The sequence below is a fragment of the Octodon degus genome, unplaced genomic scaffold (genome assembly GCF_000260255.1).
Source record: "Octodon degus isolate 3935 unplaced genomic scaffold, OctDeg1.0 scaffold00009, whole genome shotgun sequence".
Classification (NCBI taxonomy): Eukaryota; Metazoa; Chordata; class Mammalia; order Rodentia; family Octodontidae; genus Octodon; species Octodon degus.
In genome coordinates, this window is record NW_004524585.1 from 6,579,064 (window position 1) to 6,599,106 (window position 20,043).

At 34.5% G+C, this 20,043-nt stretch overlaps 1 protein-coding gene across 1 annotated transcript in view; it reads right to left on the reverse strand.

Moving 5' to 3' along the window:
* The window catches only part of Dennd1b (DENN domain containing 1B), a 292,621-nt gene that overhangs the window by 77,527 nt on the left and 195,051 nt on the right, over positions 1 to 20,043 (reverse strand). The window contains exon 15 of the mRNA XM_023707369.1: positions 6,126 to 6,251. Coding sequence (XP_023563137.1) covers positions 6,126 to 6,251 — 126 coding nt within the window. The remainder of the gene's footprint in view (positions 1 to 6,125; positions 6,252 to 20,043) is intronic.

Below are 20,043 nucleotides of genomic sequence, written 5' to 3' on the forward strand. Positions count from 1 at the left end.
TGTAATTGAAAATGAAGCAATCCTGAATTCATTCCTGGAAGCAACCACTTCTCTGCTACCAAAACCAGAAAAGTATTCAACCAAAAAAGAAAACTATAGGCCAATCTTCCTATTGAATGTAAATGCAATAACCCTCAAAAAGATGCTGGGAAACAGAATGTAGTAAATTATCAAGACAATTATACACCATGACCAAGTGGAATTCATCTCACAGATGCAAAAATCATTCAAGACACATGAATCAATACATGTAATACACCTATCAACAGATCCAAGGACAAAAACTACATAATTATCTTGATAGATGCAGAAAAAGCATTTGACAAAGTCCAACACCCATTCATGACAAAATCCCTGCAGAAAATTGGAATAGGTGATCTTTTTCTCAATCTGATAAAAGCCATTTAAGACAAACCAATAGCCAACACCATACTAAATGGTCAAAAACTGAAAGCTTTCACTCTATAATCAAAACCAGGACAAATATGCTCTCTACTGTCACTCCTACTCAATATAATTCTGGAAACATTAGCCAGATTAATGAGACCAAAGAAAGAAAATGAATAAAAAATAAGAAAGGAAGAAGTGAAGTTGTTATTTGCAGATAACATGATACTCTAAATAGAAGACCCCAAAAACTCCACTAAAAGACTTGTAGATTTAATAAACAAATTTAGTAATGTAGCTAGGTACAAAGTGAAGGCTCAAAAATCAGTATCATTCCTGTACACAAATAAACAGTTCCCTTTTAGAGAAATTATGGAAATCACACCTTTCACATATTTTGAAGACAATATAATGCTTAGGAATCTATCTTAAAAAAGAAAGTAAAAGAGCTTTACATTGAAAACTACAGTATTCTGAAAAAGAAAATCAAAGAGGATATAAAAAAATGAAAAATATACCTTATTTATGGGTAGGAAGAACCAACAGAGTCAAAATGACCATAGTGTCAAAACTGTTACACAGATTTAATGTAATCCTAATGACAATACCAAACATGTATCTCACAGAACTAGAGAAAACAATTGTAAAATTCATTTGGAACCAGAAGAGAACTAAATTGAAAAACTAGTTCTGGGCAAGAAAGGCAAAACAAGGGAAATCACAATCCCAGACTTGAAATTATACTACAAAGCTACTGTGATAAAATCAGCATTTTATTCTGGAAAACACACACACACACACACACACACACACACACACAATTTGAGATTAGTGGAGTAGATTAGAAGACACAGACAAAACTCTATACACACTCAGCCAGCTTATCTTTGACAAAGAGGCAAGTTATATTCACTGGAATAAAGACTTTTAATAAGTGGGGCTGGATTAATATCGGAACAACCCAAATGCCCATCAACAAAGCAATGGATAAAAAAAGATGTGGTACTACATAGCCATGAGAAGGATAAAAAAAACTTTTATAGGTAAATGAACAGAACTTGAGATCAATCTCATAAGTGAAATAAATCAGACTCACATTTACAGACATTATATTGTCTCCATGTTGTGAGAAACTGAAATGAAATAAGGTTTAAAATTTACATTGGATACAGTGAAATGGCAAGAAATTGTTCAAAAGGAGAAAGGACCTCACATGGGAGAAAGGGGAAAGGACAGAAAGTGAAAGGGACAAACATGTCAGTTATACTATTAGTGTCTCCTAGCTAGCTCACTAAAAAAGAAAGGTTGTGCTAATATCGATTAGAGAAATTTTGATGTTCCTATCTTGTACTCTGAATAACTATTTTGAAGATATTAATATGCAAAGTATTAACTATTGTTATTCTATTATTTTGTTATGAAATTTTGTTTTATATTTTTCCCATAAAATAAAAAAATTATGCTAGAAAAAGTGGCTTTCCATGTGGACTTTCTGAAACTAGACCCATGTCTATTACTATACACTAAGCTAAAATCAAAGTAGATCAAACATATAAATATTAAAGCAGAAACACTAAATCCACAGGAAGAGAAGGTAGGTAAAAATCTTGAGGACAAAGATTTAGGCAAAGAATCCAAGAACCAAACTCCAATTACATGGGAAATTTTACAAAGAAACAATAAATAGGATCTCATCATATTAAATAGCTTTTCATTTTTTCGCATTTATGTATTTGGTACAAGGTCTCACTACACAGCTCAGACTCACAGCTCAGACTTATAGTGATCCTCCTGTTTTCAGCCTCCCCAGCACTGGGATTATAGGTGTGCGCCACCATGTCCTAACTCCATCACTGGCTTAGCGCATCCTGGAGGTGGGGCCAGCAAAGTATGTGGGACCTGGGATCAGACCCTGGTCCCTGCACTTGCCAAAGCAGGCACTTAGTCTGCTGAGCTATCTCGCCAGCCCTAAAAAGTTTTTACACAGAAAAAAAAAATCACCCATAAAGTCATTAAAAGAAAACCCACAAACTGAGAAAACATCTTTGCCTTCTATTCCTTAGACAAAGGACTAATATTTAGAATATCTAATAAACTGAATAACAACATATCTCCCAAATTTAAAGACCCAGTCCAAAATTGGGGATCTAAGAATACATACTTCTCAGATGAAATAGTACAAATGGGAAAATAAATATATGAAAAAATGCTCAGCACCATTGATTATTACACAGATGCAAATTAAAATAACACCAAGATTCCATCACACTCTGGAAAGAATGACTATTATGAAGAAATCAACTAATAACAACAAATGCTGGTGGGGCTGTGTGGAAAAAGCAACCTTCTCCACTGTTGGAGGACTGGTGCAATTGTGTGCGAATGTGTGTGGAGATTTCTTAAGAAACTAAAAGACGTTCCATTTCACCTAGTTATTCCCCTTCTTGGTATCTTTCCAAAAGAATTAAAAGTATCATACCACAACAATATATTCATACTTAAGTTCATAGCAACACAGTTTGTAATAGCTACATCTTGGAAATAATTCAAATGCCCATCAACAGATGAATGGATAAATATGCGACTGATGGAGACGGGGGTACAGGGCTAGACAGACCTCAGTTCTACACCTTTCTCTGACTCAGTATATCAAATCATCACAGTTTGGAGTATCATCTGTGCCTCAACTCATTCGTTTATAAGATATAAGCCATTAATAAATTTACGTAAGGAACATATGACAGCCTAAAAGAGGCTCAATTGAATAACTGAAAAGAAGTATTTTAAAGATAAAGGAAATTCTTTTAAAGGAAGATGCTCAATGATCTAAAATCTCAGGAATCATAAAATAACCATGGCTATTAAAAGTGAGGAAAAGGAAAGTTCTACCAGGAACAACAACAAAAACAAACTACAAATAAGGTTTGGAAGCTTGAGAATTTTGGGACTTCTGTGATTTAAGGCAGAATTATCAGTTTAACTGAGATCAAAATTTAGGGAAAACAACAATAACAAAAAAAGACTAACTGCGCATCCTGGATGAAGGGAAGAAATAACCTGAGTCTCCAGTTAGTCCCAGCCTAATCTACATTTTTTAAATTTTGTCACATGTATTAGAAATAATGCATAAAAACAATCAGTAAACTTGAAAAAGTAATGCTTAGTGAAAGCCTCCTATCCACTTAGACCTGTTTAGAAGGCTCTTCCTTTCCAATTGTACTCTAATATCCAAAGTATGCTACTGAAATAAAATTTGAAAAGATAAAAAAAAAATTTTGAAAAGATAAAACCATGAAAAAATGATAATTTCTAATCTTGGCCCTTCTTCATTTATTTCTGTCCAAAAAATATCTTTTATATGTCCAAATATAGTTGTAAATATGATACAGGGTTACTTGTAAAGATAATTACTTAGAGCACTCAGAAGATTGAGACAGGAGGATCGCCTGGAGTTCAAGGCCATCCCAGGCTATCTAATAAGATCAAGGCTAGCCTGAACTTCAAATTGAGATACTGTCTCAAAAAATTATCTAAAGCTTCAGTATACTTTAAAAAGTAAGATTAATTCAAAGGTTTAGTCAGAAAAAATATGAAAGCATAAAAAACAAAATATCATCTCCCTGTCCCCAAAAAGAACAAGAATTATCACAAGAAAAAAAATCAAAAATAAAATGAAAATTGTAAATAAATTAACAGATTTATAATAAGATGTGATTAAGAAATATAAAAGAAAAAAGAAATATAAGAGTCTATGATAAAATTATGGTTTTTTACAGGTACTGGATATATGCTTTTCAAGATTTTATATTTTTTAATTCATTAATGATCAGTGAAGTTTTTAGGAAAACATTAATCCATATTCATATTGACTAATGCTAAAGATTCATCATTCCATTCACCACCTCACACAATAATTTAAGTCACAGTTTTTACTTTTTCACTTTAATGTTTTAATTTCCTCAAATCTGGAGTCTTTCACAAATTTTAAGAGGAAAATGAGAAGAAAACTTAGTTTGGAATTTGAGTAAGTATTTAAATATGGAAAACTCAAAATACTATTTTTAACCATCTTTCCTATACTACACACTTGAAATTAGGTCATGGCACACACATCTGACTTAACAAAATAACTACTTTTATTTTTTAGAACTTTTTTCTGCATTAATTTGGGTTCAATATTTTGAATATCAATGTCCTATATTGTAATATGGATTGGTTTCTAGTATTTCAAAGAATCAGATCCTAATACCTAAAAACTTTGAAGACTCTCCTCTCTGAGATACATATCTGATGTAACATACTGTAAGCTCTATAATGCTTTAAAGGATATATCTATACCAAAAGGGCTAGCGTGTTTGGGTCTGTGTGTCTCCCAGGTCTACACATCAAAGGCTTGGTCTTTAACCAGTGGATTTATGGGCAGAGGGCAGAACCGGAAAGCCAAGGAGCTCAGTGGGAGTTTTCTATTCATGCAGAGTGTGCTTTCAGGGGAGCTGAGAGCCAGGTCCCTCTTTCTGCTTTTTCATGTCCCAGCCATGAGGGAGAAGCTCTGAACCTCTGTGTGTTCCTCACAACGATGGCTGTCTTACCCAGGCCCAAAAGCAAAGACGCCAACAGAACACAGACTCAAACCTCAAAAACTATGAGGCAAAATTCACCTTTACATTTTATAAATTGATTATGTTGGGACTTCTGTAACAAAAACAGAAAGCTAACAAACATAGCACAAAAACTAAAGATATATATTTATCTACATAGCAGCAGTTGGTATGGAGTCTTTGGACTCCTTTCAAAAACTCAATAATCCTTTAAAGGTATAAGAGATGAGTGGGAATAATTAATGCAGGAGTCTGTTCAGCAAAGCTATAACACATTCAATTTCAGTGTTTCCTAGTTTACAGCCAAGTTGACATATGAACCCTGAAAGAGGACATGAGTAAAAATTCTCATTTTACAATAAGATTGGAGTCTGGAGACTAAATGTTACCCAGCTTAGCAACAAAAATGTTAATGAAGGTCAGGTCTTCTATTATTTATTACTAATTTCATGTTTTTATCCTTGCAACTGATTCATCTGGTCATGGAACAGTTGTGAAATAATTTATATAAAAATCAACTTAACATACCTACTTTAATCAATAATGCAAAGAAAGATAAATACATTTGAATTATACCCATTTGGACCATCTAAAAGCTTGACTACAGTTCTATACAATAATCATTTTAGAGTATTACAATAAGTGGTAGAATGAGCTAAGATATGCTAAATTGGTAAGCATATTTTAGAAAGTATTAAGGAGAAATATAACAAATTTTTAAATATTGTAAGAATTTTAAGTTCTAATTTATTTAAACTTTCACTTTGTACTTATCATATTTAAACTTACTAATTAAATAAATTCACTTGTCTAGTGAATTTGTTAATGGTCATAACAAAAATTCAGATAAGTGCTGTAATGTGCTTGAACATCACTAATTAGTTAAGAGGTAAATACTTCATTTTTAGTGTATTAGCAAGGTGATAAGCAAAAAAAGCAGTAAGTATTAACTGAAGGTTACCAAAGGTACCAAAAAATGCAATTGGAGATGGAATATATACTTTACAGCATATTGCATTGGAATGTAAAAGACAATTATGACATCTTTAAAGATATGATACTAAAACGGCAGATCTTCTGGCCTCATCCCAAAGAACTATAAAGAAGCACATTAAAATAGTGGTGAAATAAAATGCTCACAGGTTTGTATCTCAGTGCATCTCTGTAGGATCCAAACAAAGCAGCTTGTGCCCTAAGAAAGGCCCTGGCCACTCCATCACCCGTAGCCGTAGACTGCTTCCTCAGTTTATTTTTCAAGGCCGAGACCTGCGTGACAGAGAGGAACAGTTAAATTAACACCTCAGAAATTGGTACAGCGAGGTACGAACCCAATCAGCAGGCAAACCACAGAGTCTGCAGGTCAGCCAAAAATTCATCCTCCTCCCTGATAGCTTATCTTTTTAACTGCTGAGAGCACCTGCTGGTCTGTTAATTGAAATGAAAGCAGGAGAGGATAGGAACGTGCTAATGTAAATTGGTTTATGCTCTCTTTTTTCCCAAGGCCTCTTGACATAAATAAGCTTTAATTATTTTACAGTAAACTGCTTCTGAGCCATTTTTCTGCAGATTTTTAGAAAATTACAACATGTGTCTACTTGTTCTGAAGTGAAGCTGGTTGGCTATCATTCATGTCTGCTATGGAAGGTTATTCGTTATGGCTCTTCTGGGGTTGCTTACTATTTTATTTTACTTTTGGAAGCCTCATTTGCATGTATAATTTTCCAGTCAATAGTTTTGTCATTATTAGGAAAAAAAGGGAGAAGAGACAAAGTTATTGAGGCCATACCATGAGTGGGGAATTATGTTATGCAAATTCTTAGTTTCACAACTGTCTTCTAAGAAAACCACTTATAATTCCATTAATAAATGAAGAAATAGAGGCACAAAAACATGCATTAAAATCAGACACACAAGCTTATATATCTCATTGTTTCTCTTATATGAAAAACTCAATATATATATATATATATATATATATACTGCATAATCGATAACAAGAAAAAAGGAGAAAGACAATAGTTACTGTAATTCAGTATGGACAATGTATCTAAAAGTGTACCTTGATTTAGTATAATTGTCTTAGCTATTTTATGTTTTTATTGCCTATTAGCCTGGTTGTTGATCTGTATATATGATAATTAACCTTGTAAGGACTTATAAATAAATTAACTGGATGTTGGGAAAATAAAAGGAGGTAGAGAGAAAGGGAAAAAAACAAAATTCAGATGCATTATGTACATGTACCAATTTCCTACAATGCATGTAATCATTATATACTGCAAACATGTACTAATCAAAGTTTAAAAATAAATACATGCTTTTATTAAGAGGTAAATCTATGATATAAAGTCAGACTATTCAGTTTCTTCTATCACATGCTGGCTTTGAGTTCAATGTCACTGCCTCATAAACCAGTAAGAATGATAAAGTGCTAATAGGTTTTTTACATCATTTATTTGTTTATATTTGGTATAGGGTCTTGCTACATAGCTCAGATTCATGGTGATCCTCCAGTCTCAGCCTCTCCAGTGCTGGGATTACAGGCGTGCACCACCACACCCAGTTTTGGGGCCGGCACAGCACGCTCAGGTTCAAGGGCTGGCACAGCAGCAGCACCAGGAACTGAACTCAGGTCCTTGAGCTTGTCAAGCAGTCACTGAGACTGCCGAGCTATCTGTGCTGCACAGTACTATTGTTTTAAATCAAAGCAAGTCTTACCTAAACATTTCAAAATGCTGAAAAGCACTTTAATTTATCATAATTTTTCATACATAATCCATCCTACTACATAATCCTACTATACTTGGTACACTTAAAGACACTTACTGTATGTAACTCCCTCATAAATAATAGAGACATGAGAAGTTATGTAACAATTCATTTTCTTAAGAAAAATATCAACTTAGTATACACAGAAAATTATATTTATAAACTGTCTTACATTTTTAAGTGATCTCATCTTTCTGAAATAAATTCATTTTTAAGGGGGGGAATACTCCTATATATCCAATTCATTTCACTTTGGAGTGATCCTCCTAGCTCAGTACTGGGATTAAGGCATGTACCACCACGCCCGGTTTCAGTGGCCAGCATAGTATGCAGTACCAGGGATTTAACCCACGTCCTTGTGTGCTTGCCAGGCAAGTGCTTAGACCACCAAACTATCCCCTGGCCACTCACTTATTTCTTTTACACAACTATAAAACTACACTTTCCATACTTAAAAACACTTACTGTTATGGATAGCCCTCTTAAATACTTAATACAGAAATATTAAGTTATGTAACAATTTTCTTAAGGAAAAAATAATGAGACAAATTCTAATAGGGTGTTCAACAGAACCTGTTTTTTAATCCATACAAATCTACCAAATAATAAAATAGTGTAATTCAGCCTTCACATACATTTATGCAAAAAGAAATATTTTTGTTTCCTTACAGAAGCAGTCCTGACTACACTTGTAGACGATGACTGTAATTGAAGTGTTAAACTCATTAACAACTCAACTTTGAATAATGCTAATGAGAAATTAACACAGCATCAGAGGAAAGACCAGCTCTACAGGTGATAAACCTGCACAGTAGTGACATTTTCAGTGTAAAGTCACAGTTGCTGTGATCTGATCAAAGACACAGACCCCCATTGGGTCCAATTATAACCATAGTTTTGAAAAAATTATTGAGTTATGATGTTCATAATCTATGCAGAAAGGCCTTTGCAATATAGGTCTTCTCCCCATAGCTGTGATCTTTTCAATTTATATCCAAGCTCCATAGATTCTGATAAAAGTTTAGAGCCTGATTCATTTAGCCCACAAAGTGCATAAACCAGCATTCATTTAAAAAAGAGTTTTATTATTAAAACCCAACTTGAATAAATGTACATTTTAAGGTAATCCACATAATTAGACCATAATACAGAAGGATACAAAATAAATGTCTAATGTTTTTGATTTTAGTTTTTAAGTTATTTTTTTCTAAGTTTTAAATGCCCTCAAAGAAAAACGGGAATGAATATCTATACGTATCTGCCTGTCTGTCTGTCTGTCTATCTATCTATCTATCTATCTATCTATCTATCTATCTATCTATCAACACCTGTACAAAAGGAATAGGTATCCAATTTTTAAAAATATTACTAAAAGCAAATAATAGAAGTTTTTGAAAATTTTGCTGTAGAAAATAAAAATAATCATTAAAAATCATGCTTTTTATCTGTGCAAAAAAAAAAAAATCCTGCAACATATACTTCTCATTAAACTGACAACTCAGTTCTGCACAATGAAGGACACAACACTCTTTGCACAATCAAAACACTCAGGCTCACACACAGTGCAGGCGGCAGGTCCACCATGCTTAGCCTTTCCTGTGCCATGCCCCTCACTGCACCACTGCCGCCTGAGCCACCAGGAATACAAATTACACCGTCACAACTGCTTTCTAACCAAATCATACATAAGCAAGCCTTCCTTTCCAAAAGTAGTTGCTCGGTAACAGTTTCGTAGCTCCTTGTGGGTATGCAGAAAATAGAAAAGAAATGGAAAATATTTGTCCTAACATTGTACAAAGAAGGTAGTCATTAGGTACATGAACAAATGAAATATGCCTCACCCCAATTCAGGCTTGCTCTAAGTGTAAAATAAACACTGTATTTAGAAGATTTAGTACAAAAAAACTCATGAGTAATTTTTGTATTGATAACGTTTTGAAACAATACTGTGAGCACAAAGTGAAATACATTATTAAATGTATTTTATGCATTTCTTTTAACTTTTTCATGAGACTACTCGAATGCAAGTTCCACTGAACAGAGCTATTCTCTATAATTATATTATCTAATTTCACACAAACATGGAGTGCTTAAATTTGGCAAATGAGAAGTATGGCTACATTTTTCCTTTGCCTATTTCTACATTATTTCAGTTCACATAGACTACATCAGAAATGTTTTGCCATGATCTATTCTAGGCTACAACTGTCAGTTGATTTCAGGCTGTTCCTGTGTTGAGAGACCAGAAGAATAGCTGAGTTAACTGTTTTTACATGTAAAAATAAATGCCCAAATATAGCCCATAGAATAAAATAACTTACAAATCAGTAAGGAAGCAATCTAACATGAAATGATCGTGCCCACCTCGCCACCTTCCCGGCCCTGGAGCACATTCTCAGCAGCGACCGCTGCCCTCTGTAACGCCCACCAGCGTTCAGCAGTTTGCACCCATAAAGGAAGATGTTCTGAACTTTTTCAATATCTAGCCCAATTCTGATTTCCAGACTTCCACATTAGGTTATAAAATAAATGCACATCTTCCTATAAAATTTTAAAATTTATACTTGCATCTGACTCTGAATTCAGAAAAGCACTTGGAATCTTAGTAGTATGGCCAGCATAACACAATCCCCTTAATACTAAAAAGTGTCCACTGTTTTCTCTTTTCAAGAAAGTAAGCTGGTCCACATCTCTAACTGCTGAAGATTTCTTCAAAACTGACATTGTATTTTATTGTTTCTAGAAAGTCTTGAGACTAGAAGTAATTTTAATCTGGTTAGGTATTATCTAGGCCAAAAAATAAAGTTAAACAGTTAAACCAGAAATAAACATCATTTCACTGCTCTTATCAAGTGATTACATTCTTTTCATGAAAAGAGAATTTGGGCCTCGAAGCAGTCACGTGGAATTATAACCTAGGTTCAGCGCAGTGGGAGTTTGCTGCAGCATGAAAAATGCTACCACATGTTCTCCACTTTTACCCTCTTAGCACCACGTGACTGTGAATAACAAGAGGGACTTACATGAGGACACAGAGCAAACAGGTATAAATTAAGAGTCCGGGCCATGCGCACACTGGCTAAGTCATGAAGCAGCGTTGCGCACCCGGCAAGTCAGAAAAGCACTGTAAACAAAGGGGCTGTTTTTCAGAGCAATACCTGAAATATTTATTTTTATTTTTAGAGTTACAAAGAGAAACATCATGGTAAGAAAGAAAGGAATAAAATAATGGTTCAAAATATTAAGCCAATATTTAGATAACCTATACAACTTATGATAGCCCTACAATGTTTCCTGTGTTAGTACGTGTTTGTGGTGCACAATTACCACATGTGATGTGGGCAGTTGGCCCAGGCACATAACACCTCTTTATCCTGTTTTTGTTCTCAACCCCTCCTGTCCTTCGCTATTCATCTATCTCTTGGTCCTCTTCCCATTTGCAAAATCCCTATTCCACACTTTCCTTCAATTCTCTTTCTAATTCCCTTTCCTCCCCACTCCATACCTTGATCCCCCTTGCATTCAAGAAAGATCTCCCTACTTCCCAATATCTTTTGCTTCATGCTTTTTATTTATATTTTGGATTTCTCATTTAAGAGAAACCATGTGATATTTAAGCTTGTGTGTCTGATTTATTTTACTCAATATTATCATCTCAAGCTGCATATTTCCTTCAAATGCCTCAAATTTATCCTTCTTTATGGCACAATAGTATTCCACTGTATATAAACAGCACATTTTCTTTATCCATTTCTCCACTGATGAGCAAATAAGTTGTTTCCAAGATCTAGCTATTATAAAGCATTCTGCCATCAACATGGGAATGCACATAGCACTGTAATACACCTTCTACTCTTACTGGCAATAAATACATGAACAAATATCAAATTACTGGCCATTGGAAAAGTGCAAATTTAAACAACACCGAGAGTTCTTCTCCAGAAAAAAAAGCTACCATAAACAAATCAAATAACAACAAATGTTGGCAAGGCTGCAGGGAAAAATGAGCCCTCCCACATTCTTGGTGGGAATATAAACTAGTACAACCATGATGGGTCTCAGTGTGGAGAACCCTCAAACACTAAAACTAGAAACTCCACTGACCCTATAACATTCTTAAATCTCTGTTTATGTAATTAAACTGTACTTTAGGAATGGCATACATTTAGAAAAGTGCATTTGGAATAAAGGTATAAATTTAATTTTTATTCTTGTCAAACATGTTTATCATATGAATTAAATAATAAATTTCTACATTCTTAACCTTTCAAATATTCAATTTAAGGAGCAAAATTAACAGTTCCCCCATTACATATTAATTTTCTAACAAGTTTCTCTTTGAGAATCAAAATAGTGAACTTTAACATTTATTTAATGAAAGGCATATGACATAGTAATCTATAAAGGGTATCATTACAGTGCTTTTGTATGCTTAAATTATGTAGCAAACACTAATTAATATGGTACCATTTATGCCTATTTCCTATCAAAAGCATCTCAACATTAAAAAAAAAAATTGCTTTTACCTCCACCTGCTGTAGGGTGGATCTGAAACATCCCCTGGAAGCCCACGTGCTAAAGGTGCTACTGAAAGGTGGCAGAGGACTCCGTAAGAGGTGGGGCCTACTTGAATAAAGTTAGTCAGTGGGACGTGACCTTGAGGGGAGCGTGTGCCCTGGCTCCTCCTCATTTCTCTCTGCCTCCCAGCCACCCGAAGTGAATGAGTTTCTTCTGCCAAGTGCCACGCTACAGACTCAGAAGCAGCAGACCCAGCCAAGCATAGACTAAAACCTCCGAAATCATGAGATCAAATCAGCCTTCCTTATAAGCTGTTTATCTCAAGTATTTTGTCACAGAGACAGAAGGCTAGGCCTCCACCTCAGGCTTGATTCCACATCAGTGTCACCGCTATTCACCAGCTGCTCTACCAGGAACGCTGTGTGTCCTCCACACCCACTGCCACCCCCCAGACGCAGTAGTTCACCAAGGCCTTCTCTGACACACATTCCAAAGGTTCTAATCTTTGTTGTTACCAGGTTCAAATAACTCCAATCTTTCACAGTAACCACTCCACCCATCTCCTAATCAGCTTTCCTGCCTCATTTCCTAAATCCAGTAGACTTTCGGACCCAGATCTCAAGACAGTTTTCTACCTCAAAGTTAATTCTATTCCTTCACACAAAATCTTCACTGAACTGCGGTGTGTAGACACACAGAAAAATTTGGCCACAAAGAAATATGAAATATCAGGGCCAGGGAGATGGCTCAGTGGAATAAGCACTTCCCTGGCAAGCGCAAGGGCCTGAGTTCAATCCCCAGTTCCGCCCCCCCCCCAAAAAAAAAAAGAAAAATGAAATAATGTCATTTTCAGGAAAATAGATAGAACTTGGACCAAAATGTTAAATGAAGTAAACAAGCTACAGAAAGTTAAATATAAATGATTTATGTTAGAAACTGAAAACATAAACAAATAAATGAGTAAATAACACGATGCCAGGAAAACACAGACAGGCTGGGTGGGGACGAAGAGGGAATTGGAGAAGGATGAAGGAATGTGGGTAAGTGATTGAAAATATTCAAGATATACTAGTATGAATACAAATTTCCTCAAACAGATATAAATATTATGTACTGTAAACAAGAACTAAAAGCACTGCCCTTGTCAGCCATGGTGCATGATGCCCTCTTCCGTTTATCACACGACAGCCACAGGCATCTCCCTGTCCTGAATTTCTCACCCCTTCCCCAAAGCACCACCTACGTACCTTCGCCCCTGCCACTGCTGCTCTGGGCTCACTCACGCTCACCATTCTGGCCACTTATGTAGAAGGATATGGCTGACACACTACCACAAAAGGCTACCTTTAGTTTGTGGACTGATAACAATTACATCTCAGCTTTAGCTAGAATTATCTTTACTTTAGCTTACAGGTAGCAGAGACAGCTAATTCTCTACAAGCAACTATTTTCCCTTTCTTTGGTAATGGAAATCAAGTTTCCATGGGTACCTGGTTACCTCACTGCTTCCCAATATCCCTTATGACTTGTGTGGCCAGATGGCTGGTTCAGACGAATGGGAAATTTAATGAAGAACATGATTCAGGCTCTTCCCCTAAAAAGATGAGTACCCTCCCCTAATTCCTCCCTTTTCCCAGGGCAAGGTAGACAAAGGCTAGAAGACAGCCATTTTAAATCTGGAGCTGGATGCCTGGCGTTGAGGATGATATTCGCCTCATAGTTCCTCTTCATTATCACACAACAGAAAAATGTATTTCTCATTAGATCTAAGTGTTCATGTTTAGGTTTCTCTGTTACAGCAGCTGAGCCTGTTCCCTCATTAAGACAACACCGAAAAGGGAAGCAAACAGTAAAAAAGGATATATGTGACATACAAAACAAAAATAGGTAGCAGGCCTCCAATGCTTGCAGAGTGTCTCATGCTGATGCCTGAAATCTCACCTCCACTTCAGCTCAACTGATGGAGCACCTGGGTTCGGCCAGGCCATGAACAAAAGAAAAAGAATCTTCAGGTTACAGACTTTACTCTTCTGTTAGACAAGAACACTTGAGCTCTCGAGAGTCCATACACTACAGAAGAAAACAATTCCTCACTATCCCACAGAAGGACACATTTTATTTTTCTACATCCATGAGGCTAGAACAGGCCAATTTTACTTATTTTACCCTTAACAAAAATTAGGATTACCTTGTTACTTTCTTTCACTGAACCTTATTTTCTTTCTAAAATAGTATTTGTCTCAATTTGTCATCCTAGATGTGTGTTCATTAATGCCATATAGGAGCATAAAATTAAGATCTACGTTCTCTCACTCACCACTACATATGCCTACCTCTTAACTATAAGGGCATATAGTAGGTGCTTCATAAATAACCCGCTCAATGAGTGACTGAATGAGTGACTAAATGGACAAATGAATAACCTGTTCCCAGCACACTTTTACGAAACTGAAGTTTCGTGAAGCAGAGTGTACCTCACAGCACCAAGAACATAGTTGGTTTGAAGCTCACCACGTTATGATACCGGCAAGACTCGCAAACAGCTACGTGACACTGCTCTCAATATGAAACACACAGAAGCTTTTCAAATATAGAAAAATCAAGATTCATTGGCTAAAATAAAATGGAAAAAATAGTAAAAGCCCAAAATCAAGATAATTCTTAATAAGGAAAGAGACACATGCCATTAAAAATGTGGGGTAGCAAGGGGGATTAGAGGAAGGCCGAGTAATTTAGAAATGAAAGCCATGAGGCGGCAGAAGGACTTCATAAGCACTCAACGTCACTAAAAGAAACAAACAATAAATCACTTTGGAAATGGTAAAAGTGCAGAGAAATGAAGGAAGGAATTCCTAAAGCCGGGACCATGCTGAGGGAAGGGCCAGATTCTTTTATTTAGTTGCAGCAATTAACAAAGATCTTTCCAATGTTTGGAAGCACACTTAAAGTTTGGAGGTTTGGATTTGTTTTTTACATTTAAGGTTTCCATTTTTACAAAAAAAAAAAAAAAAAAAAACAGTGTATACCAAGAAAACAATAGAGGAATAACAAAAAATCTCTATTAACTTACCTATGAACAAAAATTATTTTATATATAATCATATCCCTGAAAGTAAGCACTTGAAAGTACTGTGAGTTTCCAGACACTCCGTGAGCAGAAGTCTGATGCCTGGCCTTTTGCAGAGACAGGAGGTAGAGGTTTGTACTGACAATCAAAAGAGTATATTTATTTACCTATTTATTTCCTGCTATTGGGGACTTTCCAAAATCAGCGCGTGTTGGTGATGCGCACTACACTCCCTACAGGGCTCTGGTGCACAGACACATCACATCGCGGTCCTTGCACTTCCCTCCCCTCCTCCTCTCCCTCTCTCCACCCACATCCCTTGCCTATCCAAAGAGGCCTGCCTTCCTACATCCCAGTTTCCTATCATCTATTAAAAAAGTATTATGTAAGTATATTTCCAAGCTTCTTTTCATTATTATGAAAATAGAAGAGAAATACTCATAAAGTATTCTGGGAAATTACTGTAAATAGGGATTTTAAAAGCAAATGTCGATTACTGGACTCTTAGAATATTTTGCTGAGCTAACACACTTATAATATTCAAATGACAGAACTAAACAAAAAAGGGGATACAGATGAATGTCTATTTTGTATCTGTGTATTCAAAGTGGTTAAGATAGATATATAGTTACATTCTCTTAATGAATAGAGGGATTTGTTCTAATGGTGTATGTAAATAGGATATCATGTCCGCATCTTGTACAGCAATTAACCACTAAGAAGAATGTATGCAATGTGTTAATTATTGGAACTGTCCTACCAATTTGATCTGAAACTGTCTTATTGCTATTTGTTTCTCAATAAAATTATGGAGAAAAAAAATAAAAAGTAATCTGATTATAAAAAATAAAAGCAAATGTCTAATTGAAAAGTTAAAGTACAATTTCCCACTGATAATCATTTACCGAATACTCCTCATCATCAGCACTACATTTGCTGTGTGAAGGCTGGACGGCAGTAAGGGCAACATGCAGCCAGATGTCTGAATCCTAGCAGCTAGGAACCCAGGGGGAAGGCGTTTGTGCAGGACTGTATTTCTCCAGGGACAAACTGAAAGCACGATGTCTCTCCTGAAGTCCACCCTAAAAACTAAATCAAATATATTACAAACTTTGCTATAAGCTGAATAAAATTATATCACCTTTCTAACATGCTCACCCTAGAAATTTGTTAGGGACTTCACTTACCATTAACTGTACAGGACTATGTCAAACTGGAGCAAATCTGGAACTAATATAAATATTCTCTGGGGCCTTTTTATTCTTTATAACATATATTATGACATTTAACATGTTAAACCTTCATTTTAGATTAGAGGAAATACTCAGTGAACTCAACATATCTATTGACAACTTGCATGGCTGTAAGAATTTGGTGTATATTTTTAGTACTTTTTAAATTTGATTTAATTCTTTTTGAAACTTATTCCTAAAAACTCACTTCAATTTAGATATCAAAAATCTTATATAAGGTCAAAATTCTAGGGCTTTTCTCCAAATTTTTAGGCTTATCTAATTTGAATAACCTGTATTTCTTCATATCACAACAAACCATCCACATATTCCTTCATGTATGACCTGAAAGCTTCACTATTAACTTGCAGTGTTTTCTAAAATATCCTTTTATAATAGGGAATTTCTAATGTTTTAGGATTTAAAAAAGCTTTATATCAAACATTACTATCTTGTTAAATATTGTGACCTATTAATATGGTTCTCCTAAATACACATTTTCCATACATAATCATGAAAGAAAACAAAATTATTCTCCACTAGTAGTATGTACAAAATGAAAATAAATTTTTAAACACAGTGTTAATAATTCAAATTGAATACATAAATTTGGTTTTTCCTTAATAAGATTAAAATGGCAAGTAAGTTTCTACACTAAATTTCAAATACTGGGTAGCATATTTATACAATGGACTAGAGTTTAGTGTTTGGGGCATAGGTTTGAGGATCAATCTGCATGATTTCAAGCTTTAACTATACTATTAGCAAAGTATTTTCTATGTCTTCATATTCTTGCCTAAAATAGGGATAAACACTAGGACTTATTTTAGAATATGTTATTTTGTTAAATCCAAAGAGTTAAAGTTGTTTAAAGACAGGTAAGAAACGCAGGCCAAAATTCACGTGCCTGCTGTAACTGATGTGCCATTTCCAGATGTCATTTCTAAACTGCTTCCACACACAGGAGTTAGTTTCTGTTAACTTCAGTATACATATGAGGATAGATTTTCTGAATCTTGTTATATAATTCTACTTACTAATTTAATTTCCAATAGATTACTTAATTATTTTTTAGTACTAACACTTATCCAAATTACATTTTCAAATGTTAATGATAATAAAAATCCAAATGAGTAAAAATGCCTTAGAAGTATATTTTAAATTACTATGGATTCAGAAGTACACTTATGTATATATTTGGAATGGGAAATTTCCAGTCTATTTTCTTAAAACAAACTCATCTGAGGTCTTAAATGTTACATTTAAATCAAATGGTTATTTTCTCCATCCTTTTAAACATACCAGAACACTATTTGATTGGCATTTATTTAGCCCTAAAATTTGTTATTTTATTTCATTCAAAACATTCAAACTACATGTTTGAAGGCATCTTTACAAAGTCACTAAAAATATAGTCAACTATATTTATACACAAAATAGGCATATTTTAATGCATCTACTACTGTTAAATGTTCTATCATATAATAATATTACTAAAGCTGCTCCCAATAAAAATATTTGTTTTAATAATACAAAACAATAGTGAAATGATGAAATCAAAAAACAAGTGTTCTTGTCAGAAGACAGGAAGAGAGTTTTTCCCCTCCCTTAAGGAAAACAAAGGATTCTTGAAAGCTTTGCCCTGATTTATTTTTCCAATTTTAAATACCTTAAGAGTAGCGGAACTGCTACTGGCATGGTAGTATTTCTAACAGTCAATAAATCTAAAATATTATGTGTGAATATTGGAATGAAGCCATTAAGAAGATTACAGCATGCAACACAGCAGAGGGTCCTCAGGAAAAAAGAACGAGTAATTCAGGACAACTGTGACCGATGACCTCCGAACAGCCAAGATCACTGGTCAGTCTGACATAGTAATGGGGCACACATGCACACAAAGCCATCTAGCCTGTAAGCATAATTTAGATGCCTCGGTGGATGACTCTAAAAGGCAAATCTCAGTTAGCTTATTAAACAATCAATAGCAGTAGCAATATTTCTCAGGGTTCTATTCTATTTTATAAACTCGAATCACACACCAAACTTTAGTAAGGTAACTGTGATTTTTAACACATCTCATTTAAAATATTTACTACTTTACAAAGATGCTGTGATACTTCATTATTTCTTCCAGAACAACAAAAGAAAACTGATGAACAAGCTAAATTTATTTGAGATACATTGGATAATCACCTAAACCATTTTTAGAGTATTTGGTATAATTTCAAAACATCTCATACCTTTATCAAACAGTCCTAGCTCTATCTCTGAGACAGATCTGTTCAGTTTTCTAACTTTTAGGGTTGAAATGTATCATTGGTCTTCAATTTCAAGCATCTAGGTAATCAATTTACGCTGATTCATTTCTTCTTTTGACCTAGTTTTTAAATGTTTGAGCTTTTCTTATTTATACAGTTGCAGATGGTTAACTACATGACCTCTTCTGTCATCATGTATTTAAGCTTACACATTTTATAAATAGTATTTAACTCCATGTATTAAATAATTGTCTTAATCACCAAACTATACAATACTTTTTAATTATAAAACAGAATCACCCATCAAAAAATGCATTTTTAACGTTCTTCTCAAGAAATCCTTTCTTTGTGGCTGGCTATAAAACTTTTAACATCACATACAGAAAAGCTGAATTTGTCTTTTTATTTATTTTTTAAATAATTATTTCCCAAGGGATCAATAGTAGGAAGCATGTATTCACATGAACACATTCTTACAAGTTGGGATTCTATTTTCATAATTATTTCTCTATGCAGTGTACATTATTTTGATGGATTTCTAAATGAATAATCATGTCTCGCAGTTTCTACAGAATTTTATAAGCAGGCAATCTAGTTATAATGAGCTAAAAAGAGCAAATACAGTAATTGTTCATTTGCCAGAATAGGGATTTGCTCATACCTAGCATAAATTTTAGTATAGCAAGATAAAGCAGTTCAGTTTAATGTACTTCAAAGTCAACAAGTATTCAGAATATTTACAGGCATAAATAACCTTTTACTTTGAAATCATATATTTATCACTAACCATAAGATCAAGGTTAGTATTGCTCTTTTTTTAAATTTTGGATTTTTAAATTCATGTTTTCAAACCCTTAATGATGAATTTCAAGGTACTTGTGATTTACTGAAAAGTATATTTAAAGGTTTTAATTCCTCAATTTTAATATACATTTAAATAATGAAGACCTTTATTTTTTAAAGAGTTATTTTAACTTAGAACTGCTATAGAATATTTATAGTTATTAAATATACTACTTATAGAAATATAACAAGTCTGGGCTTTTACCTATACCAGGGAAAATTAAGGCAAAAAACGGCATCTTTGGAGACTAACATGAAATCTAGAATTTGTCCCACTATGAGCTAGAGACACACATGCACACGAGCGCACGTGCACGCATGCTCTCTCTCTCTCTCTCTCTCTCTCTCTCTCTCTCTCTCTCTCTCTC